Source organism: Phalacrocorax aristotelis, chromosome 6, assembly GCF_949628215.1.
Source record: "Phalacrocorax aristotelis chromosome 6, bGulAri2.1, whole genome shotgun sequence".
NCBI classification, from domain to species: domain Eukaryota; kingdom Metazoa; phylum Chordata; class Aves; order Suliformes; family Phalacrocoracidae; genus Phalacrocorax; species Phalacrocorax aristotelis.
Genome location: NC_134281.1, coordinates 63,182,632 through 63,210,559, shown reverse-complemented (window position 1 = coordinate 63,210,559; position 27,928 = coordinate 63,182,632). Strand labels below are relative to the sequence as shown.

Here is a 27,928-nt window from a genome sequence, read left to right as displayed (position 1 = left end):
TTAAGACGACAAGCACATAGTAACATTTCCTCAAAACATTCTATGGCAAACCGAAAGCTCAGTCCTTCCAAATCAGCAGTAATACCTTTAATAGCCCTATAAAGATTTTTCTCTCATGTACATCAAGGATTTTCCCCGATATAACAATTCAAAGCATGTCATTATGAAATGTAGATGAAAAGGTGGACATAAGCCAATAACGTGCACTTGCAGCCCAGAAGGCCAGCCGTCCCCTGGGCTGCATCCCTAGCAGCGTGGGCAGCAGGGCGAGGGAGGGGATCCTGCCCCTCTGCTCTGCGCTGGGGAGACTCCCCTGCAGCACCGCATCCAGCTCTGGGCTCCTCAGCACAGGACAGATATGGGGCTGTTGGAGCGAGGCCAGAGGGGGAACAGAAATGCTCCAAGGGCTGGAGCCCCTCTGCTGTGAGGCCAGGCTGGGAGAGCTGGGGTTGTTCAGCTGGAGAAGAGGAGGCTGTGGAGAGACCTTATTGCAGCCTTCCAGTGCTTAAAGGGGGACTAGAGGAAGGATGGGGGCGACCTCTTTCGCAAGGCCTGCTGCGATAGGACAAGGGGTGATGGTTTTAAACTGAAGGAGGGGAGATTTAGACCAGATAGAAGGGAAAAAAAATTTTACAGTGAGGGTGGTGAGACAATAGCCCACATTGCCCAGAGAGGTGGTCGATGCCTCCATCCCTGGAAACATTCAAGGTCAGGCTGGACAGGGCTCTGAGCGACCTGACCTGGTTGGAAGATGTCCCTGCTCATGGCTGGGGAGGTGGACTGGATGGGCTCTAAAGGCCCCTTCCAACACAAACCATTCTATGAGTCTATGATTACCACATGATGTCTCATATGCTACCAGTCCTTCTGTTTTGAATTGACAACTGCAAGTTTCGTGTGTTACTTCACACACTGAATAGCAAGGTAACATGTCTGTCTCTCCATCTGCACACTAACATTATTTTCTCATTGCTTCCATCACATACTCATCCATCACCTTTTTTCCCCTTCATCAGGGATCCTATTCTAGCCATTCTTGACATGGGAATTGTTCCATACCTTTCATTTTCCTCGTAGTCATCTCTCAATCTTATCCAGATTTCTAGATTCAAGCTAAGAAATAAATTGCACTTGGAAATACATATCTTTATAATCTAGGGTAATCAGACCAACACCTGCGCTTATATGAATCTGGGCCCACACGTACAGGCTAGGTATCTATTTTAAGATATACGATATGAAAACAGGAACTTTCAAAATTATAATATACCTTGTACATGTACTCTAAAATATTAGGTTTTGGTGGGAGACATTTATCTTGATACAACTCTTTCCCATTCTTCATCTTGATAAAACAAATCTCGATCTAGAAAAAGGTAGCTCAGAAGACCCTTGGGAAAAAAAGATTAACATCTTTACAAGAATCCACTGCCACCCCCAGCTCCTGTAAGAAACCAGGAGCTGTTTTGGGCTACATATTGCTGTCAGGTTTCTCATCTTAAAGCATCTCTATTAATCCACCTTTACAGTAATGTTTAGTTTTGCCTTCTGGAAGAAGTGGGTGATGGATTCCAATACTCCAAAGTCTTAGTCTTGTATTTATCAGCTACCAGATTTTGAGCTGGTGATAGCACTTAAGCCTAAAGCAGATATTTGAAAAAGTCTAACTGCTGAATATACAAAAGTAATCCAACATTTGAAGCTGGTATTTCTTCAACTCTATGCAACAAATAAACATCAATACAATGGATTTTATGTACTACTGAAATAAATAATTTAAGTCCTTAAGTAGGACACTTTGATATCTGTTATTTGTTCTGTATTTATTGCTTGTAAGCTTTGGGAATAGGAAAAAATTACAACTACATATAGTTTTTACACTGAAGTTGGGTTCTTCTTGCCAAAGTGTAGGGACTATATCTAATTTAAGCCTAATTGTTTGACAGTGATTTCAGAGCATGCATCTTTAGTAAGAAAATGTTGAACACTGCATTTCTTACTTTTACTCTGGGTTTGTGCTGATATTTATAGTTAGAAACTAGAATTCAGAAGAACATTTAAAAATTTTCTTAGCAGAAATATCTATAAAATTTTGAATGCACATTATGTTTGATGAACTAGTTAATTTAAAAAGGCGGTGTTCCTGCATTCCTATTGAAAATAAAGTCAGCATGTTAGATGCCTAACTCATGTAGGTACATTTGAAAGCTAGAGCCACTTTTCCTCATCATGCCCCATGTCCTGCAACATTTTAGAATCATTATGTAATGTTCTCCTATTTCATTCCTCTCTGATGGGGGTGCGATTTGACCTTTTCCCAGCTTCTAATTAACTCAGAATAAACTTACCTAGCAAAAACGTTCTCTTAACCTACTAGTTAATCTGAGTACAAAACTAAGGGAAAAGAAACAAAACCACCTTTTTGCAAAATAGCCTTACAGTTGGGAAAAAATAAAAATCCATGAATAACCTGTTCTTTTTCATTGTGACATTTCTTTCAGATCCTACATACAACAAACTAACGTTTCAAGGCACATCAACACAATGTCCCTTTAAAAGGTTAGTAATTAATTTTCTAACACAAATCTAAACACTGTCAGTGTTCCAGAATTAATACAATTTAGAATTTATTTGATCCCCTTCAACACAAACTTATGTATTTCTTTTTTAGTATGTAACTAAGTAGAAGAAAACAGTAAATTCTCTTGATTGCATCAGGTTTTGGTGTTTGGTTTGCTTTTTGCTTTTCTTTTTTAAATTACCGAGCCATTGGAAAGGTTCGATTGCTTCCCTTCTTTTCCTCTCCTTTTTCCCTGCTCCCACTCCCTCAAAATGAGAATATACACTTAAAATTTGGAACATCTATATCACAAGCAATTCAACTGCTAAACCAGACAGATTACATAGACACAATCAGAAGGAAGGTTATAAGAAATTAAGTTTTTTTGAAAAGCTTTAGTAATAATCCCTGTAATCCCTTAAATGTAAAGTGTACTGCAGTGCACAGTTGACAGCATTTCTCCAAATTCGTTTATTGAAATTAGAACTGCTTAGTACTTGTGATTAACTTTCCACCTTACCCATCACCATTCTAAAAACACCTTTTGATTTTTCACAACTACATATATTCAAAGACTTTTCAGTGATTTTACAGAAAATATTAGTTTAAGACACTGCGCTTGTGTGAAATATTTTTACTATAATCTCATATTTACAAATTATCTTCTGAAGCCTCTACCTAAGAACTTAGACCCTTTTAAATTCATTTTTAGAAATAAACTCTGCTATAGAAAGGTTTCACAGTTTTCAGACAACGCCAGTTTATATATAATCATGATAACTTTTAGCTTAATTCATTAGGAACAAACATGCCCTTCTGGAAAAGCACAGTGTAACACCGTCTATACTAAACAGAACCTCAGAAACACACGTGTTGATTTTTATCTCTCTCTGCCTCCCACTCCCCAAAAAAGCAGCAAATCCAAATTATAAAATGACATTCCATTAGTCAGAACCATGTAATGTCCTGGTAGAGTATTTATAGAAGTCAGTTCCATAAGAACTTGTACATACTATTTGTCTTTTCCTAATGCATAATAAACATCACCATTTCTATTCATCCTTAATGCAGACCATATCCTTTGGTTTACTAAGGCTCTTCACTTCATCCAGTAGTCTTTTAGGTGTCAAAATATGAGTAGAACCTGACAAAAGAGCATAAGTATTAACTGTGTCAGTATGAAATTCCAACTTTCAGACATTCCCTCTTTAACAAAAGTTACAGACCAGTGTTTTTTACTGTACCTAGAAAACCGAAAAGTACAACAGTTCAAAGCATTTTCCTGTGTTATCATATAAAGTGTCATCACATAAATGTAAGCATCACCATTAGGTAGGCAGTGTCCCTCTTGCGCACACTGAGGCATCCAGATTGGGACTCCTACTTTGGATACAGGTTAAGTCCTGTTCTGCCCAGTTTGAAACATAGGCTGAACCTGGCCACTTTTGCTGGATGCAATTGTCCCACCCTGCAAGAAATGTGCTTATTCTGTAAAAGGGTGGGTTAATGACAGGCTTTATCCTAGAATCAAGAAACCATCTGGATTAAAGATTGTCACAAACGGTAGTTTTCCACAGAAATATCAGTCACAGCAAATTGGCTTTTACTGACTAATGTTTCCCTGAGAAGTCTGCAACAAATTCCAAGCCTGGAACAGCAAAGAAAATCTTTATTCTTCAGGAGTGCTCAACTACCTCTCTTGTTCTCATAGAGAGTGATTATAACTTCTGCCATGAAGGGTCACCCTACAGCAATAAAGGGAACTCTTAACTGTTTAACATTAGGGCTGTCTTGAACCTTTAGTTTTAGTAGTGTCAATCTGAACAGGCTAATATTCTTCAAGTTCTGAATCAGAAATACAGGAAGATTTTAATCTCACAGTAAGCCACATGGAGATCTGGCAGTTACCACCATCCCTCAGAAATCAGGATTACAAAAAAACCTCCAAGAATCATCTCTAAACAAAAGGGAAGATGGTGCTGTAGTTAGTGACAGGTATTACAGTGAAAGAGTGACCTACACTTAACATGGTTTTGTAAACAAGTCTCAGATGATGAAACAGTCTTGTTAAACTACATTCCTGTTGTCCTGGTCTTTCCATTGCAACTCTAAACTAGGACCAGCATTAAACCTACCTCAATCATCAACAATGAAGCCAGCAAACAAAAAAATAAACCAAAAAATCCACACACACAAACACACCTACAACACCCCCCACTGTTTTGAGGTAACACTCTAGATCTCAGAATCAAGGCTGTCATTTCTTTAGGGAAGAGTATTTATTTATTTAAAATTATGGTAGATAGATATAATCCTTTTTGTAACTCAAGACTAAATGTAATTGCCAGACATAGGCATCTCAAGTGATTTAGAATGCTTTAGATGACCCTGCACCCAGACACCAGCTGCCACTGCAGATGGCTACAGGTCTCTGGTGAAGTTCCTTATCTAGGAACCCTGTTTTGATATATTTTATATCCTAATATTTTAGTACCTCAATTTAAACAGCATTACTGGAAATTATTATTTGAAGCACAGCAGCTGATGGAACAACCATTTGCTGCCTCTATTAACTTCAGAGATTACTACCCCAGCTGGTAATTTATGCATTTACCGCTGAATCTTAAGAAGGTTAGGGAGATTACTTCAGCTTTTGCCCTGAAAACTATAAATCATGGTGTGGTTTGTGTAGTCTCTGAAGAAACTATGACAAGAACTGGAAGATGTTGCAAAGTCAACTGAGCTACACTGAAAAAGTCTTTTAGGGTTTGTTTTGTTTGGGGTTTTTTGTTTGTTTGTTGTTGTGGTGGTTTTTTTTAAAAAATACTTATCTTCCCTTCCTCACGAAGTGAGTAATTTTGCACTAGTCTGCCAGCTTTCCTACTACTTCCAGAAGCAATGGTAGTAATAAGTGTAGCTGAAGGTAAAGCACAGGCAAAAGGTGAAGCTTGTGAGGAAACTGTAATTCAAGGAAATATAGGTCTGTTTAAATCATTTTTGCTATATATCAGGCTACTTTAATAATAGATTTCTCTGGCATAAGTCATGAGGATTTTTCCGTAGACCATAACTGTATTTATTGCCCTTAATATCTTGCTGCAAAAAAATCTCAAACATCAAGCAATCTAGATCAGCTAAAAAGGTATTTTTAAGTGCATAGTTTTAAGAAATACACTGGCTATAGTACTAGTTCACTGAACCAAGTAATGAAACATAAGAAAAAAGATCCTTACATTTTCCAGAAACACATGTAGCAAAGCCCTGCACACCACCCTTTTCCCAAAACAAGCTTACCAATAACAACTTCACAGGACTTGTAGGCTTGAGAAACTTCATAAGCACTGCGCATCTCAGAGTATGTAATTCCTCCAATCACAAATACAATCAATCTTGCACTACTCTTTCGCTCATCTTGATAACTAGCTTTAGGTTTCTGGCGTGCACTGTAAAAGATTTCAGAAGACATTTATATAGCTTTACTGATTAATTTTGGTAAAATTTATACACTTAACAAGCAGTAAAGATTTCTGTCATAATCAAACCATGAACTGCATAATGGCAGCAAAAGAATTTAGACAAATCGATAATTAAAATAATTTTAACAAAAACAAGTTAGCACATTACTCAAACTATTCAGTTATCACAAGGGGGAAAATAAATACAGAACAAAAACCTTGTTGCACACACAGCTCGCACACAAAGGACTTCTACCAAGTAGCTTAATATTGCACGCTAGCAGTCACAGTAGCATTTTTTAATGAGAATTTGATTTGAAAAAGCTAGTGTCTTAGGTCTTTCAGTCTCCAAACATGAACAGAATCTCTAAAAAATTTGGCTGTTATCAACTAAGATTCAGATAGCTAGGAAAAAAAAAAGCTCTTAAAATATACTTTCTAACACACACGTAGTAATTGCAGATTCAGATTAAATCGTCTGCAGTCCTGATCTCTCTTTGCTAAAAGATTCACAGATTTCATCAGCCTACAAGAGACAGATCCAGTTACAACATACAGGGACTTGCCCTAGTGTTTCCTTGCATTGATCATCACAGTGCATATCCAGGAACATAAGGACACACCAACAGTTTAGTTGGTGGTGGAAGTAACAGAACTACTTTCCTAAGGCTGTGTATCCACCTTTTGCCTTTTATTTAGTAAGGTACAAATTCCAGTTCAAGTGTGCCCTCTGCATTTAGGATACCTATAATGTTTCCCTCCCTATGAATTCCAGTATCTGATTAGTGCAATGAGCATTCCTGCAACAGAAACATTCTTCTCTCTATTCAGCTGTCTCATGATTTAAATAAGACTACCAAAAGCAATAAAGCTGTCCAATTGGCAGGTATTGGTCATGAGGTTCAAGAGCTAGTGGGATTGAAAAGGGAAAGAAGGGACAATACAAGTTAGTGAGCTAAAGAAAAATATTCCAAAAATCACCTGTCAGTGCTACTCAGCAAGTATGCAACTACACAGAACACAATTTCACATTCATTAGCAGAGAACTCATTTCAAGACCTCCAACTTTTCTGGACTTCTCTAAACCATCCCCTGACAACAGGCGTCAAATGCCTAACAGACCCATATTCCCTAATGAGAGGGCATACAGAAGTTGCATTTAACGTACAGAATAACACAACCACTACCACAGCAGAAATAAATTTCAGAAGAAATTAAAATATTGGTTTTGCCTAAGTCACAGTATACTGACAATCCATTCCTGAAACTACTTCACACTGAAAAGCTCAATGGTTTAAACTTCTCATTCTGGGAATACGTAAACGTTTTTTCTAACTTTGAAGCAAAAGGGAGATACTCAAAAAGCTATATACAGCTAAGACAACTTAAAGTTAACCAAGTTCAGTACGTTTTAGGTTAAAAAAAAAATAGGTTTTACCCATTAACATTACCTTATATACATTACTCCACCACTTTGTAAGCGCACATTTATAATGCTTTAGAATGTACATGACAAAAATACTGAGAAACAGGTATGTTACGTGTCAGGAAATGAATTTACCTTACTGCTCCTGAACCACTCCAGGTAGGAGGACACTGGGAACAATAAGGCCAGTCTTTTGAATCTAGTTTGTTTTCTATAGCATCCTGAAGAACAAAACAAAGACCCACTTTAAACAGCCACGTAGACCTAAAACCCACCAAGTTTCAACTTTCACTGAGGATGTCTAACTGGAATTTAATGCCAGCACATGCAATTTCTTAGGACAACCGATCACAAGCAGCATCTCATGAACAGCGCTCCTATGTACCAAAATGCTACACCATGTAATGCTAAAATTACAAGGCTTTTGTATATCACAAGGAATGGGAGGTAGATATGCTTTCTTTATAAACATAATATTGATTTAACTGTTCAGATTTCACTAGCAGCTTTTCATCTGCAACAGCCCTAACATATTTAATTTCTCTATAACAGTATATGAGAGAAGTTAGGGTCCCCTGAAGACACAAATGAACATGTGAAAGTCACCAAGAATCTATGAATGACAGCACTGGGGACTAAAGGTCCAGTGATCTCACTGTTCTGAGGTCAGTTGCAGATGCTTAGGCAGAGTTTTAAGAACAAAGCAACTACACTTCCGGAAAGGAACATTTTCCAACCTCTGCTGATCTACAGTTTAGATTTTTGAATTACAGTTTAAAGACCTACTGGAAAAAAAAATCCACATCTTAAAAATTACTTTAAAATTACTGCCAATCACAGGACAAGCTGTTCAAAAAGACTTTTTGCTTTCACTTTCATTTCCTTCACTTTTAAAACAACCTACAAAAAGGAGCATCACTAGCACATGCCAGTCATGTTCTATATTACAGACAGACTAGAAGTGATCACTTTGCTCAACAGACATATTTAACAAGAGTAACTCAAGATACTATGGAATTGCAAAAGATGATTGGCTATAACTGCTCACTTGAGTAAATTTCTGCACTGCACTCATGAATTAACTAGTTGGTCAAATTTACCTCCATAACATCTTTGATAACAGGCGTCCACCTAGAAAGTTGAAAAGTTTCTTCTGACGAACGGTCCCTTCTTGGGTGTTTATGCTGCTGAGCAGCAGACTGAAAAGATTTTTCAAAACATGGTTGTATTATACAGTGTATTTGGTTTCTTGAAACCTACTCTCAGCTAGTAGCAGGTGGGAGGGGATCAGTAGGAAAAAATAATAAAGAAATAATAATAACAAAGAACAACAATTTATACTTGTAGAATTCAAGATACACTAGAAATACTATATTCAAAGTTGGCACTTCCCGAAACCAGCTAGCTCAAGTCACCATCTGATGATTTTATCGCGAACATTTATCGGTATCTTTGAAAATTATTAATCGTTTAAAGGATTTACCACTTAGCCACAGTGTAAAAACAAGAATTCCTAGTAATTGCCTGATTCAAAAAGGAAAAAAAAAAAGACAACATGGATAATACTGTTAGGAACAGATGCTGAAAGAGCTGCTGAGAGCTGAAGACAAGTGCTTGGGTGGTAGGAAATTGCAAAAATAAATACATTCTTACTGAAGAGATAACAGGAACATCAAGGTATTTCCAGTTTCTTATCATATCACTATCACTTTCTATTTGTACATTCTGGATCAGCTTGTCCAAGTTCTCCTGGGTAGTTCCTTCGATATAAGGAAAACATATAGCTTAGTTACCATGTGACTGGGAGTAAGACTAATTTTGTCTCACACATTCTGGGCTGTTATTTAGTCCATGTTTTTTTTTTTTTTTGTTTGGCCAGTCTTCTCTAAGTTTACCATAATTCTATATTCTAGATAAAATTTTCTTTAATGGTCCATTTTTGAGACCAAAACTCAATACTGCTATAGATTCCTCAGACCCACAGTCTGTCAATTGCCTCCTCTTCTACTACAAAATCTTCCCCATTGACTTCATTTTTAGGTTACAAGGGACATGAAATTTCCCCTTTAACAGCTTCAATACTATGTGAAAAGGAGAAAATTTAAACACACCCAAGCACAGGAATGATGCTAAAACACTGTATGGATCTGCATTTTTATTGAATCTCTTAACTCCATAATAATATATCTTTGCTACTAATTTGAGAGAAAAGAAGCTACACAGGATGGACAGTATTTCTTTCAAACTTGGCCATCAGCTCCAATACAGATACTTAAGCTAACTAAAAATACTGGACTATCCCAAAACTTGAGTTGAATTCCATAGTACTGAGGAAAAAACCAGAGCAGCTTGTCATACCATTTGTGCTGAAGATATACAGGAGAATAGCTCTAATTTTGTCACAGCTCTCGTGACTTTTGTTGAGCAGAACTGGAAGGAGGACTCTCATTGAGTCTTTCACTTTCTGACCTTCTGCATCAGTTCCAAGAGCCAAGTCCTAAAATTAAAAAGAAGAGTGGTTTATGTGAGTAATCATTTAAAAAAAAGCATAGTTTTGTGTACTCTGAAACGCACTTTTATGAAACTGTAGGTTTCAGGAAACAATCAAGCTGCATCAATTCAAACTCAGTATGAAAAGTCTTTGACATAATTATTTCAATACTTACAGCATGATAGTAACATTACATAGCATTCAAGCTGATATCTAGAATTCATATAAATTTATAGGTTTTAACTTGAGATTAGTAGTACAATGTAATGCCTCACCCTAACAGGTGCTTTTCCCAGCCATTTAAAAAGGCCTTTCTTCTGCAGAACACAGTAAGGCAACTTCATACGAGTTTTGAATAAAGAAAACACAAAGATGATCCTTGCACAAAACAGCCAGATTCAGAGACAAACCCCCAAAACTCTAAAAGCTCCTCCTTTATTGGCAGAGTAAGAGCCTTGTATCTCTCACTTGCTTCAATACTACTACCTCAAAAAGCAATCACAAAAAAAGGCAAGAAACATACTACTGTTGTCAGTTAAAAACAAACATCTATGCCTGCAAACAAAAAGAGTGTCACATTTGCAGTAAGTTGTTGCTCGGTTTATGGGGGTTTTGGGTGGGGTTTTTTTGTTTGGTTTTTTTTAAACATACCTGTTCAGTTTTACAGAGCCTTTCTATGTTAGATTTGAACTTGCTCATGCAATCTTCTGCTAAATTAAGATGGACAACTTGCTAGAAGATGAAAAAAAAATCACAAGCTGCAGTAACTTACACATCAAGCAATCTTTTTTACTGGTTACAAGAGGCAAAACTTTCAGCTATCCTTCAGTGCAATCATGCATTTTCTGTGTTTTACCCTTCACTTAGAGACAGACCCCCATAATACCTTTTAAAACATTAAACTGCTATGCTATCTCCAATCCTCAAAGCATGCAAATCCTTTAAGTATTTTTTATTTACTAAAATGAAACACGTGGAAACAAGTTTTCTTCTCAAAATTTCACAATAGGTGAACATTAATTTGGAAAAAAGTTATATAGCATGCTTAACAGGAAAATGACAGAATAAAACACCACAGAAAATTATAGGTCACAAAGCGATTTATTGTGAAGTTGTAGTTAAAAAAGACCCCTTACCCTACTCAACTCTTTACGATAGTGCGGCATCGTTTTCATTAACTGGGCCAGAGCAGATATTGATAACTGTGAAGAAGTGATAGAAGTTGAGAAATTTTTCCCCACAATATTTGACATCTTTATTTCCCTTCCTGTTGCAACCTTGCTTTTTATTTTCTTTCCCCCAAAAAATTGCCATTAAGACACCCTCAATTCCTGCAATAGGTCCATGAATTACATAGATCTTATCAACTGAAAATAATTAAATTACTGGGAAAAACAATGTTAAACAACTTACTTTTCCTTCTGTTTCTTTTCTTTTTGATGAAACTTCTTTCAAGAGCTTTGGTATTTCCCTGGAAGGGAAAGGAAAAAAAAAAAAAAAGGAAAATGATCACATAAAACAGCACCACAGCTCTTAAATCTTTTCTTAAGATCTCTCCTTAAATCTTAGAAGAACTGTGCAACAAGAACTTCTGAATAAAAGTAGAAGCTTAAAATACAGGTCTCCTTCAGAGAAGAGGGGTGGTTTTTTGATAAAGGAAACTGAAGTTGAGCATTCTGTTTATGATATCTCTATAATGTCATTTGATGCAATAACTTGCTAATAGATTATGCAAAACAACCCCTTCAGATTTAAAGGACTTGAAAATACTTCCCAGCAAATAATTTTATTTCCATTTTCCTCAAGAACTGTAATTAATATTAGTAAAATCACGTACCTCTGTACATACTGTATTTTTGAAAATGTTTTCTCTTCCTGGCATTGATTACTTAACAGGGTACAGTCTATATTGCAAACCATCTTCACTACTGCCTCTATTCCACCTTTCTTAACAGCTCAGATACATTCCCTCTCAAAGAAACTTTTATAATTTGCATTTCTAACTAGTTTTTGTTATGTAGTCACATACTCTATCACGTCTGCAATGTGTTTGTGCCGAATCTTCACCCACAGCTCATCATCTTCCTCCAGAATTGCCTCCCGTTCCTTCCCAGCAGGTCCTTCTGTTTTGTATCTTTCAAGGGAAAATTCGGACAGTAGTTTGGTTTGGTTTCTCCCCCACCCCCTCATTCAAATAACTCATTAGAGTATTAATTGTTATGGTTTAATCAACATACATGGTAATAGCTGTAACGTACACAGGTTTTCACTTACAAATCCAAGCGATTGCCCAACACAATATAATTTACATAAGGATTTTACAGATTACATCTTTGAACATAGAAAAAGCAGATTCATTTTAGAATGATGCTTTGAGGCAACAGCTTCTGAAAAACCTTTTAAACTAAACATTAACGAGTTTCAATCATACATTTACCTGCACCTCAATTTCTCTTCAGCCTCCAGTGTCAACTTCCCTTTGGCTTCAAATGCAAATTGTGTGCAAAGTAATATACGTTGAGATTGCAAAGTGAAGTTTTCTATATCTACTATAAGACATTTCATTACTCTGAAGGAAAATGAAGTCCTATTCACCCACAAAATAGACTAAGCAGGGCACATTTCTTCACGTATACAAGAAACATGCTTAACAGCATTACAGACCAGATATTACTTTTCTACAGAAATAAACCTATAGAGCAGATAGCAATCATACTACATAATATTTTCAAGTTTACAGAAACTCACATAGCGTATATGGCCAGAAAGCAGAAAAACATTAAAAAAAGATTTTTAAAAAAATCACAAGATGAATTGTGAAAGGCAGATCGCGACTAGAAGACATACTCTGCTACATTTTCAAACCCAGCAAATTTCAGATTCATAGAATTCTACATTTTCTGTGAAAGCATTCACTCAGTGTTTCTGACAGAGGAGACACACATTCCTGTTTGCTTAACTTAACAATGGGGCAGTTAGGTCTCATTTGCTATAGTGGGTCATCAGAAAGCAGAAGTCTTACCAAATCTTTGGTGTCTGAATAATCCGACAGAAAAGTACGTAGCTTAGGCAAAACAATGTCACACTACCCCGAATAGCAATAAAAATAACGCTTACCTAAGTGTGCAATTAGGATAGAAACATGTAGATTTTTACACCTACACAAATTAAATGACTAGAGCTGTAAAAGTGAACATTCCTGAGAAACAACCAAGCTTTTCCTTGGTATTCTATTATTGGTCTTATTTACCTTGTTAGGCCAAGTAGGTTGACAATATGAAAGAAAAAGGTAGAGAACCTGACCATGCACTACCAAAGTTTTGTTTCAAGTCTAGTAAAAAGTTTTTTGTTTTTAAAAAAATGCAATTTGTTAGACTCAGAACTTCGCAAAAATGCTAACTAGATCCTACCTAGTCTCAACTAAATAAGGAAGTTAATAAAAAGAGGAAGTTACAAGACCAAGATATAAGACTAATCATAAGTGAAGCAAGACTTATGTAATATAAGCAGCTAATATTGCTATGGTGCAATTCAGCTAAACAATTCCATAAATTTTTATAATCAAGAATGAAGCATTTTGATTTTTTTTAAAAAAGTACTTGCTTGTAAGTATCGTTTTCAATTGGTAGCAGATCATACGCCATTGCCTGGAAGGTGAGTTCATGAAGTACAGTTGATACTGGGTCAAAGCCACGATCAATTATTATTAGCTGGGAGTGAGTTTTAGCCTAGGAAGCCATCAAATAAATGTAAAGTTAAGACAGAGTACAAAGTTAATGCATGTTTAATCTATTTAGAATAAGTTACAGCAGCGTAGACATTTTTGGAAAAATAACTGAAAAAAACTAAAAAGCATGGCCCAAGTGTTTATCAACATAAATAAAAACAAACGTTTAAGTGATAACCAGTATTTTAAACAGTGGTTTAAAATACTAGTTTTAAGGCAATGCTCTTAGCCCACTGCAATACATTCAGTAACCTCACCTAATGAGCAACAACTGTAAAGAAAAAAAAACACACAAAAAAGGCCTCCCACTGACTTTTCACAAATAAGTGCATTGTTTGTATTTCACAGTGGATTATCCATACTGTGCTGCAATACAAAACAAAAAAATCTCCCAACATTCAACTGGAAGTTTCACTTCAGGGTTTAGCAGAGTGGCAGTAGCATCAGGTACATTTATTTCTGTAGCAGAAGGGAATGTCACCAAGTCAGAATGGTTTACCTCATAGCTCTGCACTTAGGCAGCTGCCCTAAATTGCCCTGATCTGTAGTGACAGCTCAAAACATTATTTATGTTAAAAGCTGTATGTTTGTGGAGAATAAATCCCTTAATGGGAGACATTTCAATTCTGCAGTGAAGGCCCTTCTACACATAGCCCTGTGGAAGGTGATGTTAAAACAAAACAACTGCATTTTCAATCAAACGTTTTCTTCAGGTTTGTATCATCCACTACATTATCACAGGGCCAATTTATCAAATAAAATTAGTTTGATCACACAAATTATATTTGCTCACATACAGATTTACTGTATCAGTTACTACCTCTAAGTTGCTTTCATACACAAAAACAACTAAATGGCAGCTAGTTGCCTTCATTAATAAATAAAATCTGGTTTTGCAGAACCTATTATCAAAACATATTCCAAAGACTTTTCTCCCCAGACTTAAAAAAAAAAAAGCAGCAGCAAACATTTTAGTTCACTTTCTACCTTTATTTGGCTTTTCTCATCAGTTTTGTAGTAGTTTTCAAGATTTTTTTCAACAAGCTGTGCAAGTTTGCTGGCTTTATCAGATGGTCCACTGGGAAAAAAGGAAACATGCAAAAATAACTTTAATTTCTTCATCAAAACACTAGAATGCTACCTTTAAAACAGAAAGAACTCCCTAGATCTTCTGGTTTCACGAGCAGTTTCTGAACTCCATTCTAGGTATTTCCAATATATTTTCACTCTTACATTACGATTCCACTCTTTGAATGCTTCAGGTATTTCAGACAGTAGAAACAGCTTCAGCCAAAAGACTGACACTAGCTAGCATATGGCCCAGCACCTAAAAGTCTCACTCAGAGGCAGGAAACAAGAAAGAAAAAAAGAGAAAGAAAAGAAAGAACAGTCAAGCAATTATTTCTTTGTTACCTTTGCAGAGAATAAGGCACCACTTCATGTTACACCACAAAATGCAATTCTTGAGAATAATTTCAGATGCTTACTCTGACCTCAAAGATGCTACTCTCTACTCTGTATCAAAGCTCAGAAGAGGTATTTTCCCCAATATCTCTACTACAATGAAATCCTCATCCCACCTGCTTCAGCAATTTATGAATTCCTTGATGCCAAGCAAAGCTGCAAAACTACCAACAGAGCAGTTCTGTTAGAGGATTATGCATAGAGTATATTAGAAAGCAGCATATTAGAGTGTCATCCTACTGACCAAACATGAAACGAGCAGTTTATAACAAAACGAGGTATAGTTAAGTACTGTTATATGAATACACACAGAGAAACAATTCACTGCTTTGCTTACAAATTCCTATCATTCCATATTGCCGAGCTGTGGATTAAAACCAATTCATCCACAATAAAAGAAGCTATGCTGCAGCCTCAAGCTATTACCAATGTGGGAAGTCCTAGAAGTGAAAGCAGCTACACTATACAACACTATTTTTGCCCCACCTTTTGTATCGTACTCCTGGATTCTCATCTAGTGTGGCACATAAGGTAACAATTTGTTCAGCCATTACTTGCATTACAGCATCTTTATCCTTTGTCTTTTCCAGAGTTGGACTATAACAGCGGTAGAATGCATCTGGGACATTGAGAGTAAATACCTATGTAAAGCACAACAAAGAAAAATAATTCCTCAAATGGGGTATTTCTAAAAATCAGGTAAAAGAATTGCTAATACTTTAAAGCTACATGCTGTAATAAAAAGTCATACATAATAAACTTAAAAAAAAGAACACCAAAACCACCCACACTTCTGTCTTCTTTCTCTGTCCTGTTGAGCTCTGCTTCTTCTTCTCACACTCTTCCTCTATTATTCTCCTCCCCTATGTAAATTACTATATTTGTCAAACTGCTTACTGCCTGTACAGATGGAGGGACCTGAGACAGGCAGAACTAATTATACATCCAGTGTCTCATACAGAGCCATACAATGCAACACCAGAATTATTACAGAAGGTATCAAGTTAAATTTGTTTAAAATAGAATTTTATATATTGCATCTGTTTATTATATGAAGACTTTACCTCCAAGAACTGAAATTCTTTAAACGCATTAAACCTTGATAAAAGATGTTTAGTACTATGCAGAAGAAAAACTTGTTCAACAGTTTAGTAAGTGGAATACAAACATGGAAACAATCCCATTGCCAGTAATTGGATTTTCTCCAGCTTCAGATGGATTCTGTAACTACAGAGCCAAATAAGAACGTCCACACAGATAAATATGTTTCATTTGAAAAGACAATCACTTGGACTTTGCCCAAAGCTCAGTCGATTTACTTTTATCACCACAGAAAGCAGGCCCAGGGATTTTAAATTAGGAAAACCAGTTAACATTCTCTGTTCCTTTGCTAATGATTCAAAACATTCTTGCAAACCAAAATACCGAGAACACAGAACTAAACTAAAAACAAGTAGAGGCTAAGTGCTGCTTATTTTCAACTTTAGAAAAGTAGTCCCAATTTCTCCTTTCATGGTAAGTCATCTAGAGAAACAGAACAACAAAATTTTCGTATGCCTTATCTGGTAGAGGAAGCTACAAAACTTTTTCTAAAAAGCAGCTTTAGCAGAACTCCCCAACACAATTTGAGACGAAGCTTAGGAACATCACCACCACTGGAAAACAAACAAACCAACCACCATGCTAATTGTTCTCTGATGGCTTCTCAACCTAAATAATAATAATCTCTATTATAAAAAGGACTGCGTCTTCGAACTAGGAAACTGTCACAATAAAATATGGATAGCAGCAACCTCTCCTATAGTCACCTGTCACTTGGTATACATAAAGAGGTCTGACCCTTGGTATGTTCATAAGGTTTGAAGAATACAGGAAAGACACTTGGGAAACATTCACGGGTAGTTGTACAACTCCCAGTAGTGGGCAGGGTTTGGGGCTTCACTGTATCAGTAAGTGTCAGAGTGCATTTCAGCCTTCTGTATCTGGTGAAGTGCATGAGCAACAAATTATCTCTCCACACCATACCCACTGTGTGGTTTCACACGGAAACAACTCATTGTTTTCCATTGGTGGTCTCAAATTTTTAATTGAGAAGTCATGGAATTCAGTGTTCTCCTCTCAATAAAAAGTTTGCCAAGTTGCTATCGCTTTTGTTTTTCTTTTTTTGAGAGGCTTTGTTTTTGTTCCCCTCCCTTCAGTTCTCCTTATCCATTTGCTCTCCTTTTCTGATTTTCCCCAAGTAGTTAGTTCTACTTATTCCTATTCCTACACATCAACCTACCTAGTCGATCAAAATAACACCTTGGTATATGCAGTAACAAACTTTACTGCTTACTAAAGACAAGCCAGAATACTTCTCTTAAGGAACACATTCCTTCTCCAACCTCTCTACTGCAACTGGCTCTAAGTCTTGCAAAAACGTCAAGCACAAACAGTAAACCTCTGAGTACAAGAGTATTTGTTTTCATCTGAAAAATAAAGGCAAGCACTGGAAATACAAAATATGCCTAAATGGCAACAGGTCTCGCATACAGTTTGTCAGTAAAAAGAAAAGCTGCATTCTGTTTAATTGCTTTCTAGCAGGTCAACAACCTTGAAAATAGTTCTCCAAACTACTTTCTGCTGCTGAGATCAAGAATGAAACTTACCTGAGACTCACATGGGAAGAAGGAAATGTTGATCTCCTTGCATCTCCTTATTGATTTTGCACAGGAAGACTTAATTTTATTGAAGAGGTTGTCAGGACAAACTAGGGGGAAAAAAAAGGATTAAGTAGAAAGCATTTGCACCTGCTGTGGATGTTAACTCACTTGTAAGCTTACAGTATTCAGAACAGACAATTCTAAATGAAGAACCCATTAACTGTAACATATAAAAAGTTGCCTAATCTTCCTAAAGAGAATGTATATTCAATATTTTGTGTTTGAGATCTCTTTTTCAAGAAGCACCACTGATCATTTTTTACTAGCTTTTGGCAAGCAAAGTTGTAGAACGCTCATTAGCGGTCTGCAGCAGTAAAGGATATTAACAAAGCAAAAGCTTCTGCCATTTCTTCTCGTATAGGAGAGAAAAAACATTTCCCAAGATGCAAAAAGGTTGAAGGGAGAAATAATGTGTACATCTCAAACATCAAAACACAGAAATATGGAATTTAGTTACAGATCTCAAATGTGGTCCACTACGCTTACTGACTACATTGGATACCAGTCTAGAAACTGAATTTAAGGAATATTTGGATGACACGAATACTACACAGACTTGAAAGTGGCAGAACTATTTCTTTAACTCCTCTCTACATGAAAAACTTTGGCAATAATTCAAAACTGAAAACTTGCACACTTGCAACAAAGTCACATAAAGCAAGATGGTATTTTTCCAGAATAAGAACTGCTGCATCAGCATAAAATGAAACAAGAAACCAAGAGTTTTTGATAGTAGTTCGATAACTGCTTTGAGAACATACAGAAGCAGACACGCACCATCCACAGTCATCCACAGAGACAGCCACAACTCAGTCTCTGCCTTCAGCGGCATGTTTGGTGTTTTTGTTTTCCCTTCTTTACACGGCCATTTCAGTCACGCTGCAGAGGACCATGCAGTCACAGTAACCCCATTTGCACTCATAGTCTCTGCTTTCCAATTTATATTGTCCATGCAAGGGCTAAGCAGGCACCTTCTTTCAAGTGATGGGAAAAAAAAGCTGGCTCAAGTCTGAAGGAACTACCTAAAATAACCAATTACAAAACATTGTTCTTACAGCAAATTCTCATGCATTTATATCTTTGAGTACTGTTTTGTTTATATGAGATACAGAGTTCTACTTGAACTGTCCTCCTCCATACTTTCCAACACAGAAGACTGGAACACTTTAAAAATAAAACTGCGTTAGCTAAATTAAAAGCTGAGGTGGGGAACAACCAACATCGTTTGGTAATTGTGAAAGAAATTGCTATTGCCATACAGCACAGTGACCACTTTCTGGCAACCCAAATACGTTTAATGACTTGAGTCTCAAATCTTCTCTCAAGAAACAGGACCTAAAATTTTCATTTACTAACCTATAGCAAAGAAAGTGGAGAAGCTTACTTACATATATAGTTATCAAACTACAACACGAAAGTTTACTTACAGTCAGTGAAATACACATATGCTGCTTTGTATCTGCTGGATGATCTAGTGATGAAGTCATCAATAAGCCCATCTACAGACTTATGGGGGTAGGACAAAAAAAAAAAAACCAAACACTCATGTCAGTGTTTTTGCCTTCCCTCACATCCCAGGCAAAACTTCTGTCCTCTCCTCCTGCCCCATTGATTACCCAGTTCCACTTAGGAATACTGCAAATCAACACATTAGAAAAGAAAACACTGAAGGAGAAGATTTTTAATTCCAGACCAAGAATAATAATTACAGATAGTCAGTCATGCACCAAGAGCACCTTAGGAAGCAAACAACACAGGATACTTGCATCATTTTCCACCTATAACAGTGCTGAGATTCTCTCAAGAATTTTTGGGAAGCAACAGTAATCTCTTATTAGAGCCATTACTTTGAATTCTACTATTGAATGTGTTGCATCATTACTTGATACAACATCTCTTTCAGTGAGGTTACTAGTATCTAAGCAATGAAACAGTGCCTCCATTGACCAAAAGGTACACATTTGTAACATACTGTACCGTGACACTGCATTGTCTTTTTATTATGGAAAACTAAGCATCACACAGAGGAGCATCACACAAAATGCAAAAATTAATTACTGCATAGGTGTACACAGTAAATAAATATTTCAGAATAAAATTGCTTTTTCAGTCTGAAAAATCTTGCTACACTTTCTTTAAAAGACTTACCTTTTTGGTGGGAGTTATGAAATATATTGCTTTCATGTGTGGGACAGGCTCACGGTTTTTATATACGTTCTCCACCACTATAAAGTAAGAAATATTACATTTTTATAATTAAGAGCTTTATGCATCTGTAAGGAAAGCACCATACATATTTTAGCATAGAGGCGATAAAAAGAACACCAACCAAGTTATCCACAAAATTATCAGCAAGGTCCTATCTTCTGCCAAGAAAGCCTTGATTTTTTTATTTATTATTTTAAATACAGCAAGTTACCACAGGACTTCTTCAACCCTCAATCTAGCACCAACTAATTTTGTAGGACTAAATTTTTTTCCTGGCTATTCTACACAAGCAGAGTTTTGCCCTCACACAGAAAGGTATGGCAATACAAGCATGCTCAAACTGTAGGGTCCAGCATGAAACATCTTGGAAGAGATCTGCCTTGGCAAGAACGTTCTTTTTGCAGCACACTGAAGGAGTGGGAGAATGAAGCTATGCAGGGTGTCATTCTGGACTACAGCCTCTTCTGTCCTTTGTTTGCCTATTTCCTGTGCACTTATTCTGTTTCAATATAATTGCAGGCACAAATTAGACATTTTCAGCAAATCAGCTTCACTCAACTCTTGTTTTCCTCTGTTTAATGAAGTCATTACTATATAGTGTTGCGTTACACTAGCTTGAGAATGCAGAGAGATTCATGTTGCTCAGTAGTTTTGAGGGGGAGGAGCAAGGAAAACAAGTCATGTCAGACATTTGGATGTGGAAAGACAGGTTCTTTTCAGTAGTATACTCACTAAAAATAAAGGCTTTCTTATTGATTAACAGGATACCTTCTCACTGAAAGTTTCTCACAAAGGGTAAATAGTACTTACAATGACTAAAAATACATTCCAAAAAGTGAAATGTACACAGCTTTACTACTATACTTCCAGAAGAATCGTGTTATACTGAAGAGTTGGAATAATAAGAGTCTTGCTACTTGTGGAAAACCAACCAAGTCTAAATACTGCTCTCTCTAAAAAGTGCTTCTAAAAATCTAAAGCGAATTAAAAACTAGATCATTTACAGTTTTCTGTATCCATTTAAATTGCAAATACAAGCAGGAAAAAAGTTTGGCAGGACGATACACTAAAACTTTACAGAAAGGTCAATCATAAGAAGCAACTTTGAAAAGTGTTTTGATAGGAAAAACATCCTTTTTTTAAGTTGTAGGGAAGAAAAGCCCATAAAACTTAATGGGAGAGAAAACACGTTTTTAAAATGTGAGTAGAAAACCAAAGTCTTATCTAAACAGGCATACTGCATAACTGAGATCTATCACAATCCATCTTTTATTCACTATTGACAGTGGCCAACATCGAGGAACAGGAGAGACATTCCAGCAGATGAGAAACTACTCCACTAGAAACTACTCCCAAATTGTTTAGCAAAGTGACAGTCTAATTGCTGTTAGTGTTGCTTATGGGTTTATTCTAGTTAAAGTAGTCACTGATATAATTTATTTTCAATTTTTTGTTGTGGGGTTTTTTTTTTTATTACAGATAGCTCTCTTCTTTTGAAGAGAGGTTAAAATATATCTGCACAACATAGAACTCAAATTTTCAAAGTAGCAAATATTACTAATTTACAGAACACATTAGGAAAAAATGCAGAGAACAGTTTGCCTATTCCTGTAGTTTTTATTAACATTTGCTTATATTTTCCTGAGCTTGTTTTCCCTTAACTTTAACTGACAGGTAAGATCCTTAAAAATCACTCTGTGACAGATAACTTTCTCATTTACCCCATCCTGTACGTTAGCAAACAAACACTTATACCCCCGCAAAAAACCCACAAAACAAAATAATTTTTTTAAAAAAAGCACAAAACCAACAACCCCCGCCACCCAAAAAAAACCCAAACATACATCAGTCTTTAGCAAAAAGATTAAAATAAAAAGGGTTTTAGCTTCTAGGCACAGAAACATTTGGTTTTTCATTAAACCGAAAATCAGAACTAGGCAATTACTGTACAAGCCAGAAAGTCTGCTAGTTCAATAACCCATAGCTACTTGTCTTCATCAACCAAATTAAGCCAATTCCTTGCAAGGGTACCATCAATTTCATTCTTGCCCTTTTTCTTATCAGGATATTGCCATCTATATATTAAAACGAATTATGCTTACCTGTGATACCCTCTGACAGTAGATCAGTCATTCTGCAGCACAGTGACAGTAATTTAGTAGTGTAATCATCTAAAAGAATGATCTAAATATATTTAAAAAAACCCACAGGTATTTAGATAAATTAATCAGCTTGAGTAAATTCATGTCATTTCCTTAACAACTTGCCACTGAAATTTGAAGCTGAAACCTATTTTATTACTCTATCTTTTCAGCACCTACATACAGCAACTTTGCAGTGGGAAATTAATCTCAAGTAGTATCAGAAGGCAGCTCCCTACATATAGGATTTCAAAAGATGAATTCTACCTTAATTAAGGAGCTTGTCCCCACTACCTACTAGAAAGTATTTTAAAACTTTCACTTTGAACTTTGACACAAGTCTTTGGAATTCCTGCCTAATTGACCACGTGGCCTGCTTAAATACACCTGCACTTATTCTAAAACTGGTTTACAGCTTAAGCAGCTACAACAGGCATCATACTGCTGAATCCTGCTCCGCATGTATTGCACAGCAGTGTAATTTTTGAAATTAATAAAGGACAAGTCTTTCAAAAGAAAAGTGAAGATAAACAGAAACAGTTTCTAATATTTTTTTCAAAACTCGAAGAATTGAGACAACTAACCATTTGTTCTTATTATGCTAGCCTTTAGATTTTTCATTAGGTATTATACAAGGATCCAAGTTAACAAAACTAAAATCCATACTTGGATAGAAAACATTAAGTACCATTTAACGGCTGTCACCTTCACTTATTTATTGTGTACTCAGTGACAGAGATTACTTGTTCAAGTGATTCTAACCAAACAATACCTTCCATTCCTCCTCTTTCCTGCAGTCATCAAATATGGATGACTTTAGTTCTGCAAGAAGAAATAGAGAGAGACAGTTTACCAGTTAGTAACGTTTTGATTTGTCTAAAAAAAAAAATTCACCTATTTAGATTCATATGTTTAGAGACCTAAAAAGGGAGGGATAAAAAAGAGCCCCACAACCCCCAATAAATACCTCTACAGAATTCTTGACCACAAACTGTCCCTGCCTGTTTCAGAAAGATGTAGCTAAATCTTTCATTTTTGCTAACATTAAACAGCTCCATAAAAATCAGTCTGAATGATCACAGGCCTGTAAATATTTCACTTTGTTTCTATTTTTCAGTGAACTCTTTCACTGAATGGATTGTGCACATGCAAAAAAACCTACGCTACTCTTTAAGATAAGGCAGCTGGACCAACACAATCACAAACAGACCTATTTTAAAATATATGCTAACTCCAGATGTCCTTGTTCTTCTAGAATTCCAGAATTACCATAAGAAAATACCAGTTCTTTCAGGAATTAAAAGGTATCTTAAATACGGTTTCCATTATCTTTTCCTGCTACGACAACTTCGGGAGAAATGTCAATTTAAAAGCTTGTACAGGATTCAGCAACAGCAGTCAGCGTCTAGTTACAACCCAAACTTTTAAAGATCATCAGAACTATGAGCTGCAACTTTCAGGAGTGGTATCATCTGGCTAATGAAGATTTGATCTTACAGCAGTGGTATGTATTAATTAAAAAGCAGAAGATTTGGGGAACTATTTAAAACCTGGTGTTTATAAACATAGGAATAAAGAGGTCTGATTATTCTGTTCCCCTTTCCCAGAGAACAGAATTTCAGATTAAGCTGACGACTACTGCTATTAAAACAGCTGGACCTTTTTCCCCAAATGAAAAAAACTAAAGTAATAGAAGCAGAATCCTAAAATACAAGTGAGCAAATTCAACACACAGTCTGTGATTACTGCCAAGTGAAAGAACCTTAAGAAGTTTCAGAATAGTAGGTGCACATATGACAAAAAGTACACCTATTTCTTTAGTTATAAACGTCTAACATATTCACTTGCGTCCAAGTCCCTTTGGCTTGACACTATATTGCAAGATACTCCACCTCTACCCCCAACTTCCAGTGCCTCAGAATTCAGTAGTTTCTTTCAGCTGAGCAGCCTACCTGCTCATCCAGCCTTCATTTAATTTCAGTTTCACAACTCTAAATCTGCATAGCATGCAACACTCCCAAGGTGTCACATTTCATGCTTCTCATGGTTATATTTTACAAAGATGTCCTGCACAGACTCTTTCACACTAACACAAGAAGTTTCTTTCAAAAGATGAGTGCTTAATGCTTTGGCTTTCCAATATCCTCAAGTTACTTTTTGCAGCATTGACATTCTTCATAGCAACTTAAAAACCTTACACTCTCCTTCATCTAATAAACTGAGGAAAAAGTCTGGTCTAAAAGTTATTTAAGCAAGAAGCACATGTTTCAAGAGGGATGCAAGTGGTGTATTTTTTTGATGCTGCTGAACAACAGAACTCAAGCTCAGCTCCCCCGAACACTTTTCTGCTTATACAACTCCTGCAATCTATTATCATTCCTCAAACTTGCCCTCTGGGTTGCTTCCAATTCAACATCCTGCCTGTTATACACAATCCAGAGTTTTCTACAAGTTCTAAGTCTGCTTAGCCTGATGTAGAGACTCCTATAGCTTCTTTGGATAGGCTCTCTATAAAATTGCAGAACGCTCATCACTCCGTAACTGCTACCAAGATGTATTTGTTGATAACACATTTTTTCCTGTCACTTTTATACTGTGTATTTGTTACTTATATTTTTCTAAGTCTGTACACAAGATGTAAGAACAAATCGTTAGCCTCACAAAAATTTCATTAACCTTCATATTTTCTGAAAACCTTCTTACCAAGGAATTAGTCCTTTACATTACACGGAGTTCTTTTTAATAAACTGAACACCCTAGAGCCCCGTCCAAAGTCTCAAATGTATTTTTTATACAATACTTTAACTTGCTTGCCTATGAAATAAACCAGAATATATAAATGCATAACCCAGTTGTGTCTTGAACTTAATTTCTGTAATTAAAAATAGAAGTCAGCTTTCTCCCATCATGAAAATTTATTCCAAGCTATCCGTCTGCAAGATACAGTGTACTTGCCCCTGCAACATTCCAACTGCTATGTTTTGTCCTCAGCCTGCAACTGCTTTACCCAAATAACTGACCTACACTGGTTTACAGGCTCTCAAAATCAACTTATTTGTCTCCAGTAAGCATTCTGAATGCACCAAAAACAATCACAAACCCCAGTATGAATAGTGCTCCATTTTCATCTAAGTTTTCATTTCCTTCTCACAAATTTCATACCAACGAAGCATCCTAACTACCTTCTCTAGTTTTGTCTTTTCTGAATGCACTTGATTAGTTTAAGGCATTTTTCTTCTACTTCTACTGGATTGGGAAGATAAGAACTATACTCAACCCCGATGGAACAGCAGTCTGCTAAAATCCTGTGTGAAAAACAAACAAACGAAAGGCAAACCACACCTTGGCAAAGTTAATAACCCATTTATAGCACACTTCCTGAAGAAAGAACTAAGACAGCTTTTACTGTAAGCAAGTGTTCTGGAAAATAAAGTTGCAGAAGTACTGAATCATTTAAAAAAATTAAAACAGGTATCTATGGCTAGGCAAGAATCTTATTACATAAGTCTAGAACACATTTTAAAGTTGCAAAAGAAAAAAATTAGAGACAGGATTCCTTCTGGAAATAACCTTATTTACAGATAGACACACACAGATGCAGCATATAGTTAGTGTTATAATTTTATCCACAGGAACCACCGTCTCCTAAATACACATAGCTTTCCCCACCTCCATAACTGTGAGCTTAACCAACAACAAACTTTGGTGAACTAACCTTTTCACACACTTCTGCTTCAATTCAGTCTAAAATTGCACCTCATAGAAAGGGCTATCACAATGGAAAGAAAGATTTTTAACAGCACCATACCACAGGTATAACATTCTTTGCACACAAAACACAGGTACAGCTTCTTTGCCTATTCGCAGAACTGGAATAAGATACACAATGACAACAAGCCGCTACATAAAGCATCAGCGTCACTGACATTATTTTCAGACAAACCAGCCTTAAAAAAAAAAAGAAAACACACGTTTGCTGAAACATTAGAAAGCAGCAGTTTAGGGCCTTGAACAAAGTCCCAGAAAACGTCTATAACTTAGTTCAGCAATATGCATTCTTGTAGTTTTGGAGGGACAAGAGTAACCAGTCACCTAACAAAGTGTTCTTTTCAGAAAAAGCTTCGTTTTTACAACGTTTGCAATGTAAGTGTTTTATTATTCACGCTGCTTCACCACCAATCTAATCTTTCTTCCTCACAATCTTGTCTGCACTGGCAATGCTCTTTTTAAAATCCTTATACACCCTGATGATGCACTAGCACTTTGATCAGGCTCCCTCCTTTAAAGGTCCAAGTCTTCTACAAAGCACCGCAGAACAAATCAATTGCTTTATTGTCAAAGGCACAAGTGACTTAACAGAGCAAGACAGGACAAGCAAAGCAGCAAAAGTAGGGATTTCTAAAGGTCAAGTTTTCAACAAAGGTATCTAACTCATGTGAGCAGGGTGCAGATGTCAGCAATCAAGTACTGAACACCACAGGAACAGACTGCTTTCCTCTCTCTCCTCTTTTTCTACTTTCTCTTCCAGTGACTCAAGCAAGCAGACTGGAGCTTGCAAATGGGAGCAGAGAACGAAAACACAGCTGGGAAGGCAGCAGGACCTTCCCATTTCAGAGGCAGGCAGTCACTAGACTGGCTGAGCTGCTCACGGAGTCATGGCCTCAGTTCAATTAAGTTTGATGTGAGGTGGCTACAGATGCCTTTCCCCAAAGGTCTCACAGCACCTGAAATACTACTAGCCTTTCTACTCCGCCAAGACACGAAGCAGTTACAACTTCATCTTCTGCACCAAACACCGGCAGAACCTGTTCCTAAACATGGCAATAAAAATCTGCAGTTTATTTATGAAAGTACATGGGGGTGCCTTCAGCTTTTTCTTCTGAAAACCGTGAAGCCCCACATGAAGCTGGCAGCGCCGCTTCATGACAGAAAACCAGAGAGCGTGTTCTGAAGGCGGGAGCGCCCTCCAAAACGGCCGTTTCGGAAGCAACAGGGAAGTCCTTGAAGAGCTGACTTCAGTTTAACCTCTTCAGGAGAAGGCGTGGCTGGCTATATACTGTACAGTTCACCCTTATCGCGGAATAAGGCAAAGACGTTTCCATCCAGGTGCTATTACTGCAAGCACTCACGGCACCGCCGCAAACCGGGCGGTCGCCTCCTGCCGCCCCGACGAGTCACTAGCTGAAACAGCCGCGGAAGAGCCACCACCTCCAGCCCCCGCCGCACACCCGGCGCTCCCCTGAGAGCCTCCCCGGCCCGGCTCGCCCGCCGCCCACGGCAGGCAACGCGGCCGGCCGCCTCAACTCCGACACGCAGCACGGCTCCTAACGCGCCTGCAGCCGCCTTACGAGGGACCCCGGCCGCACCCTCGGCGATCAGGGGACCCCCGGCCCCAACACATCAGGCTACAGGGACGCGGCGCCTCAGCAACAGCGGTGAGCGCTCCCAGCCGACCCGCGCCGCCGCCCACCGAGCGGCCCAAGGCCGCTCCCCGTCCCGGGGCAGCGGAGAGGAGGGAGCGCGGAGCGGAACCCCACACTCACTCTGCCACACCAAGCTCTTCAGCCCCCGCACCGCCGGCGCCATCTTGCTTGCAAACTCCGCCTCGCTCCACCGCCGCGCCGCGTCCGCCCACCTGCCCGCTCCTCCCTTCCGCCGTTCCGTTCCGTTTCGTTCCCCCGCCCGGCCCCGCCACGGCCTCTTTAGCGGCGGCGGAGCGCGCTGGGTATTCGTAGGGTTATTGCGGCTGCTCAG

General features: G+C 37.5%; 2 protein-coding genes across 6 annotated transcripts in view; one reads left to right on the top strand and one right to left on the bottom strand.

The window, feature by feature from the left end:
* Positions 1 to 15,822, top strand: part of AKNAD1 (AKNA domain containing 1) — a 29,746-nt gene extending 13,924 nt beyond the window's left edge. For both annotated transcript variants that reach the window (XM_075098284.1, XM_075098282.1), the window contains 2 exons: positions 2,502 to 2,559; positions 15,714 to 15,822. In XM_075098284.1, the coding sequence (XP_074954385.1) occupies positions 2,502 to 2,522 (21 nt within the window). In that variant the 3' untranslated portion in view covers positions 2,523 to 2,559; positions 15,714 to 15,822. The remainder of the gene's footprint in view (positions 1 to 2,501; positions 2,560 to 15,713) is intronic.
* On the bottom strand, positions 1,417 to 27,828 carry STXBP3 (syntaxin binding protein 3). Of its 4 annotated transcripts, none has more exons than XM_075098287.1 (19): positions 27,718 to 27,828; positions 22,947 to 22,996; positions 22,136 to 22,217; positions 19,974 to 20,050; positions 19,253 to 19,331; positions 17,772 to 17,872; positions 15,610 to 15,764; positions 14,647 to 14,737; positions 13,536 to 13,660; positions 11,962 to 12,066; positions 11,346 to 11,403; positions 11,069 to 11,134; positions 10,584 to 10,664; positions 9,800 to 9,938; positions 9,095 to 9,201; positions 8,542 to 8,640; positions 7,577 to 7,662; positions 5,855 to 6,003; positions 1,417 to 3,704 (listed from the first exon to the last, which is right to left on the bottom strand). In XM_075098287.1, exons 1-19 carry the CDS (start codon positions 27,758 to 27,760, stop codon positions 3,613 to 3,615), a joined length of 1,785 nt encoding a protein of 594 aa, XP_074954388.1. In that variant the 5' UTR covers positions 27,761 to 27,828; the 3' UTR covers positions 1,417 to 3,612. The 4 variants fall into 4 exon arrangements, with proteins under 4 accessions (XP_074954388.1, XP_074954391.1, XP_074954389.1 ...); XM_075098290.1 differs by having other exon boundaries at positions 22,136 to 22,167; positions 27,718 to 27,815; XM_075098288.1 differs by having other exon boundaries at positions 22,136 to 22,204; positions 27,718 to 27,786.
* Positions 27,829 to 27,928: the final 100 nt, after the last annotated feature.

Excerpts from the sequence above, each read along its gene's own strand:
- STXBP3 (XM_075098287.1), bottom strand. The coding sequence starts at position 27,760 with ATGGCGCCGGCGGTGCGGGGGCTGAAGAGCTTGGTGTGGCAGA. Across the intron at positions 19,332-19,973 it reads TCATAACTCCCACCAAAAAG|TCTGTAGATGGGCTTATTGA; the intron begins GTAAGTCTTTTA and ends TACCCCCATAAG. Across the intron at positions 10,665-11,068 it reads ATCGTAAAGAGTTGAGTAGG|CAAGTTGTCCATCTTAATTT; the intron begins GTAAGGGGTCTT and ends TTCATCTTCTAG.